The following is an 18,078-nucleotide window of genomic DNA, read 5'->3' as shown; positions in this document are numbered from 1 at the left end:
GTCCGAAATCTGCTTGGAAGATAATATGTAATTAATCATTGTAAACACGATTAATATGGTTTATCCTCTGTTTAATTAATAAGGAACTTTTAAGTGCCTATGGTACCTACCTGAAACTATACCTAACATTTGTACGTGGACGGAATAATTACAAAGCCTATACATACGCAAAGAGTACTATAATAACGTCTAGACCCTAAACCACCCACGCAGTTAATTATGCACTAAAGGAAGTTAGGGATGTGCCAGTATTATACTTAATTTAAAAACTAAATTAGCTTAATTATAATTAAACCTACATTACACACGACAGAAATAGAACTTTAATGTTTTGGTTGCAACTTTGTTGTCTTTTTAATTTTTATTGAGGTATAAAAGGTGAGGTTGAGGATCCTTTCGTAATACTTGTATACGTAGTGTATACGTAGTATATTATTATCCCACCAAAAACATTTTCATGTAAAATGTTGCCAAGACGAGCCCATATGACTCGCACTGTCAAAAAGTTATCAGATCTCATGTAGAGCCAAGCTTCTAACACTACACGCCCTAACTCTACAAGGCCTAACTTCACAAACTCTACACCTTAGTCAAAATAATTATGTGGCTTGGCCATTTCGCTACATTCACATCGGCCGCGGCGTAAGGTGAAAAATTTATTCACTGTTCATTACTTTTGTGTTATACAATAGTTCTTGTAGTAACGAACGGCCAAGCCACATATTAGCTGCAGCAGATACTTAATCTACTATCACTATCACTACCGTGCCCCCAGATTAAGTAGTCTGTGGTAATACCTACATGAGCGAATGTGTTTGTCAGAACTCCTTAATGGCTGGAACGATTTTTATGAATAAAAACTATTTTGAGATTAGTTATTTAAAAAAATATATTATGTGCGTATACAAGTGTACACACGTAAGAAGTGAAACTTCTTTATGACCTTATTTTTCAAAAAAATAATTAACTATATGCAACTTTACAGAAATACGTCGAATCACGCGTGGTAGGGATAAGAAAAACATCGCGCGTAACGGAAAAATGTCACGCGTACCTAATGAAAAATTTTAGGTACCTACACAAAATTTTTTTTCAACCCCGATAAAGAAGTTTCAATTCAAAAACTAGTTAACCTGTGAGTTTGCCTAAAGCATATTTTGTTAAGATAGTATATAGAAAAGTACCTATGTTAAAATAAAAGAAAAAATTTGGTAACTATTGCTTGTTAATAATATATATTATATCACAACATGTCAACATCTAAATATAATTTTATGTACATTGATAATAACAAAATAAATTATCTATTTTCAATTTTATCTTATTATCCCTTTGCTTCGTATAGAAGCTTGTATTTGATTATCAATACTGGTGTAATATTTCATTTCTCCAAGTAATTTTGTTACTCTTTTTAAATCACCATCAAAAAATGCAGTTGAGACTCTTTTCTGTAGATCTTTAATAATGGCTTTATTCTCTTTATTTAGCTTCATAATTTTATCTTCTGTTTCAGCATTTTCCACCTCCTCATTTTTTTCCATGATCTTCATTAAAAACTCACTATCTAGTTCTGTGCTTTCAGGTATTTCCTTCCCTCTTAAGCGTAACATATAAATACCTGTAATGAAAATATGTTAAAAATTAATAGTGTATTTATTACTATGACACATGCAAAGTGTCAAGCTATGAAGTAACTGGAAATAGGAATAGAGGTTAATTTTTATACAGTGTGGAAATTTTCGATGGGCCCTGGAGAATTTTATTTATTTTTTAATTTTTAGTTCGATTCCCGGGCGAAGCAAGTGAATTTTCAAAAATCTTTGACTGCAGCTCTATTTCTTTTTAAAAATAAAGGAATGTTTCCTTTCAGCAAATTTTTCTATCTTGAGTATTTCAAGAACTTTCCCTCCAGGGCCCATCGAAAATTTCCATACTGTAGGTAAGTATATACAACTTTGAAGGAATGATTGGGAATATATAGAGAATCATGAATCATGATCATTGTAATAATATTTGATAGTAAACTGAACTGTGTGATATGATAAAAGGCATATTTCATTACTCTAATTACAAATCAAAATCAAATAAATTTAGTATTAAAACTGTAAAACTTACCTCTTGCTAATGGTTCTAACAATGTCTTATAGGCTTCATTAACTAATGATGAATATTTTTCAGATATTTCTAGTTCCTTGGTATCCCTACAAAGAGGAAGGTAATTTAAGTATACATTTAATATTAAATCAGATTCTTACATATTAAAATTGATTTTTTAATACACACCTATTGGCATATTTGTCTGGATGTAAATATTTTTGTAGTTCTTTGTATCTTTTTGCCAAATCAGTTTCGTCTAAATCGTATGTTTCATTTATGCCCATTAGTTTAAAATAATTTTCCTTATCATCGGGTTTCTGAAGTGCCTTGCAGTTCGAGCAGAATAAGTTTGATATGAGACTTGTTTGATCTTTCCCACACGACCAACATGATGCTAAGCGATATTTGTTTAAAAATACACTTGGCCTAGTCAAATTACTTATTAACCGCCCAAAACTCATAATGTATAACGATACACCTGAAAAGTAATTCAAAAAATGTTACAAAAACCAAATGCCCATGAAAAGTTGATAAATCACGAAGGTCAAAACGTCATGTCAGTGTTGTACATTACAATAACAACTCACAAGTCACAACCTACTAGAGTTAATATATCTCACCTTTGAATGCCTAAGTTAATAAATTGTATAAATTCTTAACAATTGTACGATCATAAATAAAAAATAGAATCAACATTAATTATGACATTGACAGCCCGCAGCCGACAGAAATTTCAAAATCAGCTGATTACTGACATTTGGTATATAAGTTCAGAAATACACAAAGATCATAATTTATTTATTTATGTAACAATGCTTAATTCTTCATATTTGAAAATACTACTATTCCAGTTTACAATTAGTTTCAATTAAATTCAATTTAAACACATATACTTTTTTCATTATTGATCATTGGCTTGTTATCTCACTTTTTTGACATTTGACAATTCATGAGGTGATGGAGGTGTCAACTGTCAGGTGATGTTTTTAATTTTGTATGTTTACGTTTGGCTATAATTATTTTAGTCAAAATTTTGTATTTTACTACGATCTTTGGTTTTTGTAGTAACGAATTTGATTGACTTTTATACTTTGCCATTACCACTATCAGCAATTAATTACAGAATTATACAAAAATGGTTTCATACTTTACTATCGACTCAACCGGCGAAGTAACTAATTTTCAAAAAGAAATTTCCAACATGATGCACGGTTTTGGTGATAATCCAAATCCAAATGCTGCTACAGTTGTTCTAGTCGAGAGTATAGTGCTTCAACAGCTAAGATCAATGTTACAAGAGGCTTTGAATTATTCAATATTGAGAGGGGCGAAAGCAATTACAAATACTGATATTATATGTTTGATGAGGAAAAATCCGATGAAGTTGAAGCGATTGTACGATTATCAAATAAAATTAGATCGAATAGAGACGAGTCGCTCGGCAACCGTAAGTACCCCTACTGCAGAAGGTATATTACCTGCCTTAGAAGATGAAAAAGAATTGGTCAAAAAGAAAAGAACTCACATTGACGTTATTAAGGATTTGGACGAGGCTGATGAAGTTAGTCAAATAAAATTCGATGTGATTGACTATTTACGCAAAGTCAGGGCCGCTAAATTAACAGAGGCGATGTCTTTTGAAAAATATGAGGCTTATCACAAAGCTAGATGTAGTTCATTCCGCTCAGGTTATGGGATGGCAAAAGGTTTTGTTAAATTAGAGAGATGGATAAACCCTACCAAAGAATTGAAGATAACCCTTCCGGCTTTAGAAGTACTGTGTTTCTTGGCTTATGAGACTGTAGCGGAAATTGTTGATGCAGTATTTCTGATTCGCCAGGATAGTAAGAAGAAGTCGGGAGACCCTTTTAGTAAATTTGAAGGTGGTTACTTTTGCAACCCTTTGAGTTTGAATAATGCAGTGTATATCAAATCAGGGTATGAAGGAGTGCCGGCTATAACTGTAGCAGAAGTAAGGGAAGTTTTAAGGAGATATTTTACTCCACGAGTTGGGATGAATGGATTATTTTATAGAAATATGAGTAATGATTTACCAGTTAGATATATAGCTATTTAACTACAATCATAATAACAATATTATGTGCTATAATTAAGTGTTAATTCACATGATTTAAAAGCAGATAACTCTGTGGAGAGTTGAATATGTTGTACTTAACTGTTTTAGATGTGCATTGTGCAAGTCTACTTTCAAGAGAAGGCATTGGATGAAAGATTGTTAAATTATGTATTTTCAGTATTTAATGTTTCTTTATTGTAAGACATTTTCTATCCAGCACTTGTTGGAAACTAGCTTCCGCCCGTGACTCCGTCTGCGCAGAAAAATTAAGATTTTTTTTTCTATGTATTTTTCCGGGATAAAAAGTATCCTTTTTTATTTCCAGGATCATAAGGTATAATTATACCAAGTTTCATCGAAATCGAACCGTTAGTTTTCACGTGATGCCTTCACATACAGGCAGACAGACAGACAAAATTTTTTTTAATCACATATTTGGGTTTGGTATCGATCTAGTAACATGCTATTAATATTTTCAATGTACAGAATTGACCCTTCTACAGATTTATTATATGTATAGATACCTTACAAGATATGGTTAAATAATTTAAATTATATAATCTGAAACCTATGTATAAACTGAAACTATTGCTGATAAATTTTCAATAACTCCATTAACTTCTCCATTGGAATTTGATGTATAAAAAGTTATTATATTGTATCCTTTATCATGGCAGAATTTGAAAATTATATTATTGAATCACATATTAAACTGTTATTTTTATTTATTAAATTTATAATCATTTTTATATATGAACAGTATAATGATGAATGTTATATAAAATATAAGATGGTGATTGTACCACATTTGAGTGTATGGTATTGCTTGTTTGTTTGAACAAGTTGGCCACAATAACTACTGGTCCGAAATGCGAAAGTATTTTCTCAATCACCACCAATTCACCATACCCTTACAATAATTATGTTGCAAAAAAAAATACGAATAAATATAATTATGTATCTTGAGATTATTAGCAGAATGAAGTTGTTTGGTTTTCGTAAAAATTTTTTCTATGGCCTCCATGCGACAGTTAGTTTTAGAATAATTTAATAGATGGCGCAGATATAAAGAAAGAAGAGACATTTTAAGTAATATAAAAAATTCAAAAAGATGCAGTTTCGAATCCCGAATCGCGAGAAGCATTTTTACACATAATGTACTAGTTACCGCCCGCGGCTTCGCCCGCTTTGTCTAAAACCTAATACATTATACTAAAACCTTCCTCTTGATTCACTCTATCTATTAAAAAACCGCATCAAAATCCGGTGCGTAGTTTTAAAGATTTAAGCATACATACAAAGGGACATAGGGACAGAGAAAGCGACTTTGTTTTATACTATGTAGTGATTAACAGTATTCTTACTTCTTATTGTTGAATAATTTTATTATAAACGTTTACCTATTATTAATGATTATAAACGTTTATTTATTACTATTATAGTATACATTACTAGCCTTTTATAGTTTAATATAGAAGTGAGCTAATAATTTTCGATCACACACTCTCCAGTATTCCATTCATCAAATTGTAAAATTTCTTATTGGTAAAAAACTCCTAATCCTACCTACACTTAAATTTTTATTCTAAACAAAGACATTGTTAGGATTTACTTTAAGTTGAAGTAAATGTGAAAGAAGTTAAGCAATTGTTGTAGGGAAAGTTCTGGACCCCGCGGTTGGACCTTAACCATTAATGTTGCTAACACAATTTCTAAGTTGGAGTGCTTCGTGAAAGTTGCACCGACTCATGTATTTAGTTCAATAAAGCGATGGAAATTTTAAGAATTATTCATGTACCTCCCTTTTTATATTTAGTACCTCTTCTTTCTACCTCTTCTTTAGTACCGTAATATAGAGTTTTAACTGTAAAATTGTTAATTGTATAAATTATTGTAGGTACCTAATGGTTATAGTTATTTTTTATGATAAGGACAAAAATACACGTTATTATATTAAGAAAGTTCGTTACAGGGAGAAACGAAATAAAAATTAGATTAGAACTAATGCTGCAATTCAATAAATGTTCATGAACGTAATTGAAAAAAAAAAGTGTGTGCTTATAGATTGTAGCCTATAATAGAGATATATTTATTCTACTAAAAATGTCTATATTTTTAATGGAAATAGGTATTTAAGCCGATTATACTCAAACATTTGTGTCGTCTACGTCTACGATGTTATGTAGACCTTCAATACAGCTTAATAGTTCATAGAACCTTTGCACATACATAGCTTAGGAAATATAGCTATTATGATACTTCTATTTATCTACGTGACTAAATCTAGTTACTAGTTAGGTATGTTATCTCGTCTCGTATCGTACTTAAGGTCGGGTGAAGTGGCCGAGTGTGCTTCAAACCCTCGGGATCCCATATGGGATCCAACCCAATCTTTAAGATTAATTGAGTGAGCAGAAAGGGAAACGTGTTTAAATTGGCTATCGACCGTAGACCACATTGTTACTTTTACACTTACCTTTTAATCAAAAGTCAACTTTCTGTAATCGGTTAATCTTAATGTTTGCACGTAAATTAGGAACGTTTTATCATATTTGGTTTTGTTATGAGTTCATTGCTGTGTGGTCTATACCGCAAAGGCAATTCTCAAATAAACACAAAAACATTTGAAGAGTTGATATCAATTCTAGGAATATGTAGAGACAGCTCTCGGATGATAGAGTAACGCAAGAAAAGGAGCAAAACCACGGACAGAAATTTAGCAATATTGTAAAGCTGCTATTTACTTAAATTGTTTTTTTTTGTATAAATAAGGTAATTTTGCCTTGAATAGAATATAGTTGTATTTAATTTCCACCACTGTTAAGGATTCAATTCGATTAATAGAATTACAATAATTACTGTCAATTATCAAACGAAATTCAATTCTTAAGTGATCAATTACAACAAAAGGCAAACAAAAAACAATTAAAGCGGACGGGGTGAAAGACAATGTTGGCGGCAGGCCCTCTCAAGTGGACTGTAGTGGCGGGGGGGTTTGTAAATAATACAAACAATTATTTCTTCATACGCAGAGGGCCAGGGTGCCAAGCCGGAGCGGAGTTATTTCCTTAGTTTCTTCTTGTAGCGCGGGAGCAACTGGAATGCCATGACGCAACCGGTTTTGCGTCGATATTTATACTCTACGTGTTATCCCCTCCACTCCGGCTGGCCACGCCCCTTTCCTCACCCTTTATTTTCATTCTCTTTATTTTTACACAATTTTACATTTTCTACGTTTTCATTACATTCATTATTACATTACTAATTAATTCTACATCCATAACATATCCCGCCAACGCCCCGTTTAGACTGCGCGCACGATTTTCCCGAAATTTACTTTTATACTACCCCGTCCCCCGCTTCAGGTGTATAAATATACTGCGGGGAACGGTTTGTGCGCGCAGTCGCGGACGTGATGCTGTCGGGAAAAGAAACATTAAATTTACATATCCTAATCATTACATAATCATTAAATATTAACATCTACAATAGTAAATTCAAAGAAAGACAAAACATTATCGTATACTTAAGGCAACACATAAACAAAGACATTTTCAATATTCAATAAACAAACATAAACATTTACTATCATTAAACAAGACATAAATATTTTAAATTCCAAGTAAATAAGTCTTCAGTCATAATCTTTCATGAATTTTCCTATCTAATTATGACTACGTAATAACAATTTAACAAACATCTTTACATATAAATTCGCTATTCTATTCTTAGTTATAAAATAATCCTTCAGGCATAAGCCTTCAGGAGCTTACTCTACGTTAATACTGGACAGATTAAATACTTTACTTTCCAAACATATAAAACTTTACATTTAAGAACTCAAATAAGACATACATTTATTCATACTAAAAATAAGCCTTCAGGCGTAAGCCTTCAGGAGTTTATACGTTATCTTATTCTATACTAATTAAATGAGTTGTGTACTTTACATTTACGTTTCGTCGTGCACATTTCTCCCGCCGTCGCACTCTGCGATTCGAACTGGTAGCACGGCGATCTTCTTGGTGGGCCGCCGGAGGATTCTGCCGCCGCTGGTCTCCACGTCGACCACTCGTACCTCGCCGTCCTTGCCGGGATACGTGGCGATGACTCGTCCTCGGGGCCACGTGTTCCTCGGATGATTGGAGTCGCACACGATGACCAGGTCGCCGATCTTGGGGGCCGCGCCGCTTGCGTGGGGCTCCCGCCGCTGTTGGAGTACGGGCAGGTACTCTCGCACCCAGCGTCGCCAGAAGGTGTCGGCGAGCTGTTGCGCGCGCTTCCAGTGTGTGCGCGCTGTTGTTTGGTCTTCTTCGATGGTGCAGGGTGGCGGCACGTAACAGTTGGAGCCCAGCAGGATCATATTCGGTGTGATGGCGGGCGGCACGTCGGGGGTCACGGCCACATGAGTGAGTGGGCGTGAGTTTACGGTGGCTTCTACTTCGGCGAGGAGTGTGACGAGCGTCTCGTCACTGGGGTGCTGCTCGTGAAGCGTGTGGCGTAGGGCTTCTTTCACGGTGCGTACCATGCGCTCCCACGCGCCGGCCATGAATGGGGCGGCCGGCGGAAGGAAGCGCCAGCTGATGCGGCGGGCTGCTGCTTCTTCTTCAAGTGCGGCCCACGCGTCCGTGAGCTCTCGGTTGGCCGCGCGGAAGCACGTCGCGTTGTCACTCCATATTTCGGCCGGGCAGCCGCGCCGCGCTATGAAGCGGCGCAGCGCGTTGATCGCTGAGTCGGTGCTGAGCGAGGCGACGACTTCTAGATGTACTGCGCGCGATGTTAAGCACGTGAAGAGGGCTACGTAGCGCTTCTCTCGATGGCGGCCGACGGTTACTTCTTGCGGGCCGAAGTAGTCGAGTCCGGTGAATGTAAATGGGCGCGCGTGATGCGCGAGGCGTGCGGCAGGCAGGTCGCCGGTGGATGGGCGCGCGGGTTTGGCGCGCAGCAGGCGGCAGCGCGGGCAGCTCTTTAGCACCTCCTTTGTCGCGGGTCGTATTCTTGTTATCCACAGTCTTTGCCTTAGTTCATTTACTACAATTTCGACGCCGCCGTGATGTAACTTTTCGTGTACATGCTGTATGTAGAGCTGCGTATACTTGTGTTTTCCGTCGAGCACTGTCGGGTTTGCGGCCTCTGCCTCGATCGCGCTGGCTTCATTCACCCTTCCTCGTAGTTTCAGTATTCCTTCTTCGTTCAATGCGACACTTAATCCCGCTAGTGGACCTTGACATTTTTCCGTGAGCGGGTCTCCTCGCTGTAGTATCGCTATCTCTTTTCCGTACGTTGCTTGTTGTGCTAATTTCACAAGCACGTTTTCCGCGGCGCGTAGGTGGCGCGCACTCAGTATTATATATTTTCTTTCTTCGTTGTTCGGACGCGAGACGATTTTCTCTTTGTTCTTTTTCGTATTTCTTTTCCATGTCGCGTCCTTTTCTTCGTTTTTTCTTGTACGTTTTCGACGTGTTGCGTTGACGAGTTGTTTGGGGCGACGACAGAGTTCGATGAATTGCAGTACGCGGGCCGTTGTGCGCACTAGCCGAGTCCATGTTGAGAAGCGTTCGAGGTCGATGAACGCGGGGGCGGGGTCCGACGAGTTCAACGCGCCGCATTTTTCTTTTTCTTCGCCCGTGTCGGTGATGTTTTCCTTCTTCTCAACCGGCCAGTCGCATTCTTCATAGCGGAGGAAGTCTGGACCGGTGAACCAACGGTGTTGCGGGTCGAAGTCAGCGGGGGTGTTGCGTGTAGCGTCGTCCGCCGTATTGTGCGCCGTGGGAACCCAGCGCCATTCATCCTTCTTCGTGAGATCTTCTATTTCGGCTAGTCTGTGCGCTACAAACGTCTTGTATGTGCGGGGCTCGCCGCGTATCCATGCGAGTGCTGTTCTCGAGTCGCTCCAATACACTTTTCTCTTGAAGACAAAGTCGTGGCCTTCCTCGACTGTTCGTGTGAGGCGTGCTCCGAGCAGGGCGGCTTGCAGCTCCAGACGTGGAATCGATACCGGTTTCGTGGGCGTGACTCTGCTTTTCGCGGCGGCGATCGCGATGTGTATTGATCCGTCGGCGCGCGTCGCTCTGATATACACGACTGCTGCGTATGCCTCTTCGCTGGCGTCCACAAACGTGTGTACCTCTCTCTCAGCAGCGGGTTCGTAGTCATAGCAGCGCGGGATGCGGAGCGCGTCGAGATGCTGTATATTCGCCACCCAGTTTTCCCAGCGGTGTTGTAGCGCGTCGGGAATGGGGTCGTCCCAGCCGGTGTTGTACTTCCACGTATCCTGCATTATCCTTTTCGCCGGTGTGAGGATGGGCGCGATGAGGCCGAGTGGGTCGAAGACCGTCATGATGAGACTGAGGGCTTCTCTCTTCGTAGGTGTTCGCTTATTTTCGATTATTTCTTGTGGTACACGTTTCGTGTTGACACGAAAGCCTATGTAGTCCTGCTTCACATGCCAAAGTAGCCCTAATGTTCGCTCTGTCTCGCTCCCGCCGATCTCGACGGTGGTCGCCCCGGTGTTCGTAAAGTTTCTTATCGCGTTTTCTTTGTTCGACGCCCACCCACGTAGCTCGAAGCCGGCGTATCGATGTATGCGATCGACGTGCGCCGTTATCTCCTTTGCTTCATCTTCGGTCGCGTAGCTATGTATATAGTCGTCCATATAATGGTTCTCTTGAATCGCGCGTGCGGCTGCCGGACTCTCGTTCGCGTGTTCTTGCGCGTTTCTATTCTTGATGTAGAGCGCGGTGCACGGTGATGAAGAGGCGCCGAAGATGAGCGATGTCATGCGATATTCATCGGGCGGCCCGTCGTCGCGTCGGTCGCCACGCCAGAGGAAGCGCAGCGCGTCGCGGTCTTCTTCTATAATTTTTATCTGCATGAACATTTCCTTGATGTCGGCGGACACGGCGATTGGATGTTGACGGAACTTCATGATGACGGCGGGCAGAGATTGCAGTAGGTCGGGCCCGGGCAGCAGCATGTCGTTGAGAGAGCGGCCGTGTGACTTAGCGGCCGCGTCGTGCACCAGACGAATCTTCGCTTTGTCCGGGTTGATCACTGGAAAGTGTGGGAGGTACCACACTCTCCCGCCGGTGGGCGGAGTCTGCGCCTTCTCTGCATAGCCGGACGAGAGTAGATTTTCGATTCTTTCCTCATATTGTCTCTTCAGCTCTCCGTCTTTGTCCAATTTCTTTTCCAATGTCTTCAGTCTTTTCAGTGTGTCGCCGTAGTTGTTCGGTGTATCTGCGGACTCGTCTCTCCATAGGAGTCCGGTTTCATATCGGCCGGACGGCAGGCGTTGACTTTTCTTTTCCAGTATGTTGAGTGCCTGCTGCTCCGGGTCGCTGCGCTGTCGCTTAGGTTCGATGCCGATGGATTCTAATTCGAAGTATTTCTTCATCATATTTTCGAGTGTGTCGGGTGACTTCTCCGCTTCCGAGAGATGAGAACAGAACAAAACTGGGTGCTTGTTCGATGAACGGCAGCCGTGCAGTACCCATCCTAACAGTGTCTTCGATGCGACGGGCTGACTCCTCTTGCCGTGCCGTAGTTTACGTGTTATAATGAGCTCCCAGTTGTCTTGTCCGATCAGCAGCTTCGGTGTTGCATTCTCGTACAGCAGGTCGTCTTGCAGGTCGTGCAGATGGTTGCAGCGGGCGATGTCACTTTCGCGGATGGACTGCGTGAACGCGTGGAGTTGGTGCACGGTGCGGGCGTTGTCTAATACGTAATCTTTTTCTTCATGCCGTCCTCGTACTCGTGCCTTCACTCTCTTGCTGTACTCGTGCTCGTTCTCGTGTCCATTCACACCTTGAATTGTGATGGACTCGCGTGGCCCGTCGAGACCCAGCTGTTCTGCAAGCGCCGTTTCTATGATGGTCACCGTGCTTCCCTCGTCGAGCAGCGCGTACGTGTCGCATTTTCCTTTCGGCCCCGTGATGGTGATGGGGGCGATCTTCAGATACGCGCGGCGGCGCGTAGGTTGCTCCGACGTAGCGCTGTTGATGTTTATCGCCGACACGAGGACTTTTTCGTCGTTCTTCGTTTCGGCTTGCGGTTGAGTCGTTTCTTCATTTTTCTTTTCCGCTGTCTTTGTATGATGGAGCATCTTGTGGTGCTTCATGGTGCACCCGTTGAGGCCGCATGGACGAGCGCGGCATGTTGCTCGTTGATGTTTGCTTCGCAGACAGCGGAAGCACACTCGATGTTTCTTCGCTATTTCCCATCGTGTATTTACGTCGCTGTTCGTAAATTGTCGGCACTCGATAAGCTTGTGTTCTCGCTCGCACACCGGGCATCTTGTTTCTCGCTCGCTCGCGTTGCTTGCTGCGTAGGCGCGCTCCGTCCTTTTCCTTGTTATCCTCTCCGTCTCTGTGTCTAACGGAGCGTAACTGGAGCACTTGTCTGCTTCTTTATTCAGGAACTCTGCGAGCTTTTTCAGTAGCGGTGTCTTGTCTCGTTCGTCGGCGGCGAAGTCGTACCACTTATTCTTCATGATCGGTGTGAGCTTCTCGAGCACCTGCCGCAGCATTTCCGGGCTGTGCAGGTATTCTGGTTTTCCTAGTATTTCGACGGTGGCGACGATATTCGCTATTTTGTTTGCGAATATGCAAACATCCCGGGGGTTGTCCGACACTCGTGGTAGCGATTTAATTTTTTCCATTTCACCCAAAACGAGCGTGTCTGGGCGGCCGAACCTTCTCTGCAGGGCTTCGATGATCTTCTCGGGTCCGGTGTGTGATATGAGTAGGGCGGTGACGGCTTCTAGGGCTGCTCCTTTCAGCGCCTTCCTCAATCGTGCGACGTTTTCCCCGTCGGTGAATCCCTCTTCAGTTTCTTCATACGATGCCTTGAACGATAGCCACTCGTTGCTGGAGCCGGTGAACGTCGGTAGTTCACCGCCGTATCTTATTACTTTCCTTTGGCTTCTTGCGACTTCGTTGAAGGCGGTTACAATTGCCGCAACTTCTGGTGACCGCGTGGGCGGGTCTTTCTTCGGTTCCCGTTGCCCGTCGTCCTGTTCCCGGCGGGCCCCCCATCCTCGGTCTTCCTTGTTGTCGGTGTTCTTCGCTATGTAGCGTGGCGGTGAGAGCTCGCGAGTCGGGTTGGCGGCGGGTGGCAGTGGCTGGCTTGAATGCTGTTTCAACCACGACTCGACCCGTCGTTCCGGTTCGTAGTCCTCTTCTTCCTCTTCCGTTGTTGATTCTTCTTCAGCGCGGATTCTTTCTAACCGCGCCTTTTCTAGTTCTGCTGCGGCCTTCGCTTCTTCCAGCTTTAGTTCGGCTAGGCGTTCCTTCGCCTCCAACTCCGCGAGGAGTCTCTTGCGGGAGGCTACGGAGCGCCGCGACCGCACCTCTGATGCCTGGCGGAGCGTCTTCGAGCGGCGTGCTGGCGACCCGACGGCGACGTTCGATGGCGCCGCGAGAGCGGCGTTTGTATTTAAGTTGACGTTGCTTATTGGCGCCGCGAAAGCGGCGGTCGTCGGCGCGTCGGCGTTGTCGGCTGGCGCCGCGAAAGCGGCGTTTGTGTATCCTACGACGGGTGACGGCGCTGGCTGCAACTTGTCGGCGGGCATGGTGCTCGGCGTAGGTGGCGTCGAGCTGCTCTTTTCTTCTGTCCTCGTCGTTCTTGTCGCGGTCGTGCAGGTCTCCGATGTCTCCGTCGTGCCGCTCGTTTCTTCCGATGTGTTCGTTGATGACGTTCCTGTGGCGGTGGCGGTCGTCTCGGATACCGATGGCGTGGCTCCTCTTCCGCTCCGGCTTCTCGTGTTCATTTTTCTTCTGATCCGGTTCGAAGCTGACCAATGTTGGCGGCAGGCCCTCTCAAGTGGACTGTAGTGGCGGGGGGGTTTGTAAATAATACAAACAATTATTTCTTCATACGCAGAGGGCCAGGGTGCCAAGCCGGAGCGGAGTTATTTCCTTAGTTTCTTCTTGTAGCGCGGGAGCAACTGGAATGCCATGACGCAACCGGTTTTGCGTCGATATTTATACTCTACGTGTTATCCCCTCCACTCCGGCTGGCCACGCCCCTTTCCTCACCCTTTATTTTCATTCTCTTTATTTTTACACAATTTTACATTTTCTACGTTTTCATTACATTCATTATTACATTACTAATTAATTCTACATCCATAACATATCCCGCCAACGCCCCGTTTAGACTGCGCGCACGATTTTCCCGAAATTTACTTTTATACTACCCCGTCCCCCGCTTCAGGTGTATAAATATACTGCGGGGAACGGTTTGTGCGCGCAGTCGCGGACGTGATGCTGTCGGGAAAAGAAACATTAAATTTACATATCCTAATCATTACATAATCATTAAATATTAACATCTACAATAGTAAATTCAAAGAAAGACAAAACATTATCGTATACTTAAGGCAACACATAAACAAAGACATTTTCAATATTCAATAAACAAACATAAACATTTACTATCATTAAACAAGACATAAATATTTTAAATTCCAAGTAAATAAGTCTTCAGTCATAATCTTTCATGAATTTTCCTATCTAATTATGACTACGTAATAACAATTTAACAAACATCTTTACATATAAATTCGCTATTCTATTCTTAGTTATAAAATAATCCTTCAGGCATAAGCCTTCAGGAGCTTACTCTACGTTAATACTGGACAGATTAAATACTTTACTTTCCAAACATATAAAACTTTACATTTAAGAACTCAAATAAGACATACATTTATTCATACTAAAAATAAGCCTTCAGGCGTAAGCCTTCAGGAGTTTATACGTTATCTTATTCTATACTAATTAAATGAGTTGTGTACTTTACATTTACGTTTCGTCGTGCACAGACAATACTTCAAAATAAGTATACAATTGGGAATCGGGAAAGGATATCAAATAACGTGGTGGGTATTAATCGATCTTAAAAGCGTTAAACTTTATAAAAGCCCCATTTGACCTTCGCTTTCATAGAAAAGGTTGAACATACATTCTGCAAGTCATAATTCGTTATTTAATATATTTATAAGGGATGCCCAGGCCGCAATCTGTTTTCGAAATTGGAATATTTTTTATTTTATCCCCAATATTTCGGATGTACAACATTCTATATGCGCGAGGGCGGTAGGAAAATAGACCATATAGGCATAGATATAAGATTATATCGTTTAAAGGGAGCATGTTTTGTTTATTTGGTAGGCGTGGATGTGAATAACGCGTAACAATGCGGCGATATATATTTCGATGTAAGTGATTAAATAATGATTTTGATCGTTGCGAATGTTTACAGCTTTGAGACTATACATTTCTTGTATTGTTGTATTTTAAAAGAGAGTAGTTTAAACTCCTCGGTGGTCGTTTACACGTTTTAAGTTTTTAATGTAACAATAGTTCAAATTTTATGAGCAGAAATGTTGATTCCTAATTCCTTGATTGCTCTAAACAATTTCTTTCTATCGCAAATTGAAAACGTCTTTTCTATTTTAGGAAATATAAAAGATCGCGTTAGCAATGTTCAAGTACTTAAAATCAGTAAGACGGATTTATTGAAATCCGCTTCCAATACCGGCAAGCTCGGATATCAAAAGATTTAGGACTGACGTTTGAAGATTAAATCGGCTCCGCTATGGCACTTATAGTCGCCAAGTGTTGATTGACATCTGAGAACGGGGAGGAAAAATCATAGGCATCCCTATTTCACATCTAAACGTTTGTTCCTGTAAGCGTTCAATTGTGCACTAACAATTTTGGAATTCGTTCTTGTATTAAATTATTATCATTATTGTTTGTTTCTTTATACGCAACGCAATCTTAGTGTTTGATGCTTAGTATATCTCAAATTGAATTATCTCATTTTGATAAGTCAATGAATAAAACAGGATAATATAGAAAAGTTCCAACATATGGTAGTTATAAGATTGCGTGGGTTTATATCGTATGAAAGAGATTTCTTTCTTTGTGGCATAATATACCACAAAATAGATTAATAATATCTATTGTCATCTTTTTCATATAAACATTAACAAGCTGTGTAATTTTTCGGAATACAATATTGCGTGTTGATGGTGTGTTTTCTGTCTAAGCTAACTAAACTACTATTAAACAGTACATGTAAATGAAATGTACATACCTAATCGTGAAACTAGAAATGAAATTACGTGCACCAGCTACTGTGCGCAATAGAACTGATAATTAACCAATTACGGTTTAGCAAATCAACTCTCTGAACTGTATTATTATGCTAACAATACCTCAAACTGAACTGTTAAAATATGATTTTAAAATTTGTATAAATACAGTATGTATTCATAATATTGTAAACGTGTTGCTAGGCGACTTTTAATTATTTATGATTTTAATGTTTAATGACATTGAATTTGGTTTATTCCCGTATTTTCAATAAAATAAGTGATAAAAGACTTATCCATACTAATATTATAAATGCGAAAGTAACTCTGTCTGTCTGTCTGTTACTCAATCACGCCTAAACTACTGAACCAATTTGCATGAAATTTGGTATGGAGAAATTTGATATCCGAGAAAGGACATAGGCTACCTTTTTTGTGAAATATGTACCACGGGCGAAGCCGCGGCGGACCACTAGTTATTTATATTTCTTAAAAATGTCCGACTGTGGTTATTTATTCTTAAGGAACTAAATTAAAGCGCATAAATTACGTGTATCTCGTTAAGTTTAAAGAATATATTTTCCTCATATTAAAAGGATTTACTTAATGTTGTTTAAGAGAATAATATAAAGGACACGTTGCATGAAGAAGACTACAAAGAGAACAAGCTTTAGTATTGTTATTTATAATACATTTTTTCACAGACGTATATGCTCCTAGAGGATGATTGCGTCTTCTCAAATATTGATGAATATGTAGAGTTCATAAATTTGTTCTTATATTTTTCGAAAACAGAATATGTGGGGATGTCGAAGGCATTTATCTCTTCGTCAATTATTTACTCATCCTCATAGACGATTAACGGTTAATTGATTTGAATTTCTATGATAATATAAACTTACAATTAATATAAACATTAGCTTTCCTTAAATAAAGTTCATAGTTTACAACAAAACTTAAGCATCATATTTCACGAACACCTGTACTATTCACAATGAAGATTAATCTATTCTTTGTGTCTCTAAAAGTAGTTTTACATTTCGCGCACGCACAAGACATTCCTCATGCGTGTTCTCGCGACTACATTAAAATATAATACGCGTCTACATGGTACGATGTTCAGTTCACACAAACATTAAGCGGGTATACACCACCTAATATAAACGCAATATTCACCAGCCTCGCGTTTAACACTGGTAATCGTCTTTTAAATATTATTACTAGTAATTTAACGTACCGCGGAGGTATTATTGTATGAGAGAGATGGAAATTCGACTTCGGAAGGCTTCGTGCTCGCCTGAAGTAGTCAGTTTAGCCTTCGTGGCGGAACGCTCTGAACGTGTGTTTCATGAGGTTGCCCTTAAGCCGCTGCTTCGTGACGTGTTTAGTGTATGAAGTATATTCTCTATATAAGTGTACATTTATCGATAAATAAATATTTAACTCAGTCAAAAGTGTCGTTAAATAATATTTTGTGCGGTATTGGATATTGCCAAATGAAATTAAAACCATAAAAGTGAAGTGTCGTGTTTGAAGTGTAATTTGGACTGAAAACGTAAGTAAAGTTGATGTAGTGGTTCTGTAAAGGAAATTTTATTATGTATACATTAATCGTGTCAAAATAAAAACAGTCGATTTTAAACAATTATTTTTATTGATTAATGCATAATTATATTTTTAATAAATGACTCTACCTGAGCGCTACAAAGTGTTCAAAACTATTTTTAATGCTTAATAATGTGGGAAAAATATAATAAATATTAATCTTCTACAATATTTAAATTATACTAATGAATAAACGGTG

At 40.0% G+C, this 18,078-nt stretch overlaps 3 protein-coding genes across 4 annotated transcripts; 1 reads left to right on the top strand and 2 right to left on the bottom strand.

The window, feature by feature from the left end:
- Positions 1–1,238: 1,238 nt before the first annotated feature.
- Positions 1,239–2,831, bottom strand: LOC123700251 (iron-sulfur cluster co-chaperone protein HscB). Of its 2 annotated transcripts, none has more exons than XM_045647422.1 (4): positions 2,685–2,709; positions 2,284–2,575; positions 2,116–2,201; positions 1,239–1,618 (listed from the first exon to the last, which is right to left on the bottom strand). In XM_045647422.1, exons 2-4 carry the CDS (start codon positions 2,556–2,558, stop codon positions 1,317–1,319), a joined length of 663 nt encoding a protein of 220 aa, XP_045503378.1. In that variant the 5' UTR covers positions 2,559–2,575; positions 2,685–2,709; the 3' UTR covers positions 1,239–1,316. The 2 variants fall into 2 exon arrangements, with proteins under 2 accessions (XP_045503378.1, XP_045503377.1); XM_045647421.1 differs by lacking the exon at positions 2,685–2,709 and adding an exon at positions 2,718–2,831 and having other exon boundaries at positions 1,240–1,618.
- A 237-nt stretch (positions 2,832–3,068) lies between these two features.
- Positions 3,069–4,501, top strand: LOC123700241 (transcription initiation protein SPT3 homolog). Its single transcript, XM_045647410.1, has one exon. The coding sequence runs from the start codon at positions 3,233–3,235 to the stop codon at positions 4,172–4,174; it is 942 nt and encodes a 313-aa protein (XP_045503366.1). The 5' UTR covers positions 3,069–3,232; the 3' UTR covers positions 4,175–4,501.
- Positions 4,502–8,126: 3,625 nt separating this feature from the next.
- Positions 8,127–13,943, bottom strand: LOC123700431. Its single transcript, XM_045647642.1, has one exon. The coding sequence runs from the start codon at positions 13,941–13,943 to the stop codon at positions 8,127–8,129; it is 5,817 nt and encodes a 1,938-aa protein (XP_045503598.1).
- Between the last annotated feature and the right edge of the window lie 4,135 nt (positions 13,944–18,078).

The sequence above is a fragment of the Colias croceus genome, chromosome 19, assembly GCF_905220415.1.
Source record: "Colias croceus chromosome 19, ilColCroc2.1".
Taxonomy (NCBI): Eukaryota; Metazoa; Arthropoda; class Insecta; order Lepidoptera; family Pieridae; genus Colias; species Colias croceus.
Note: the sequence above shows the minus strand (reverse complement) of the source record. Positions and strands in the feature narration are given on the sequence as shown.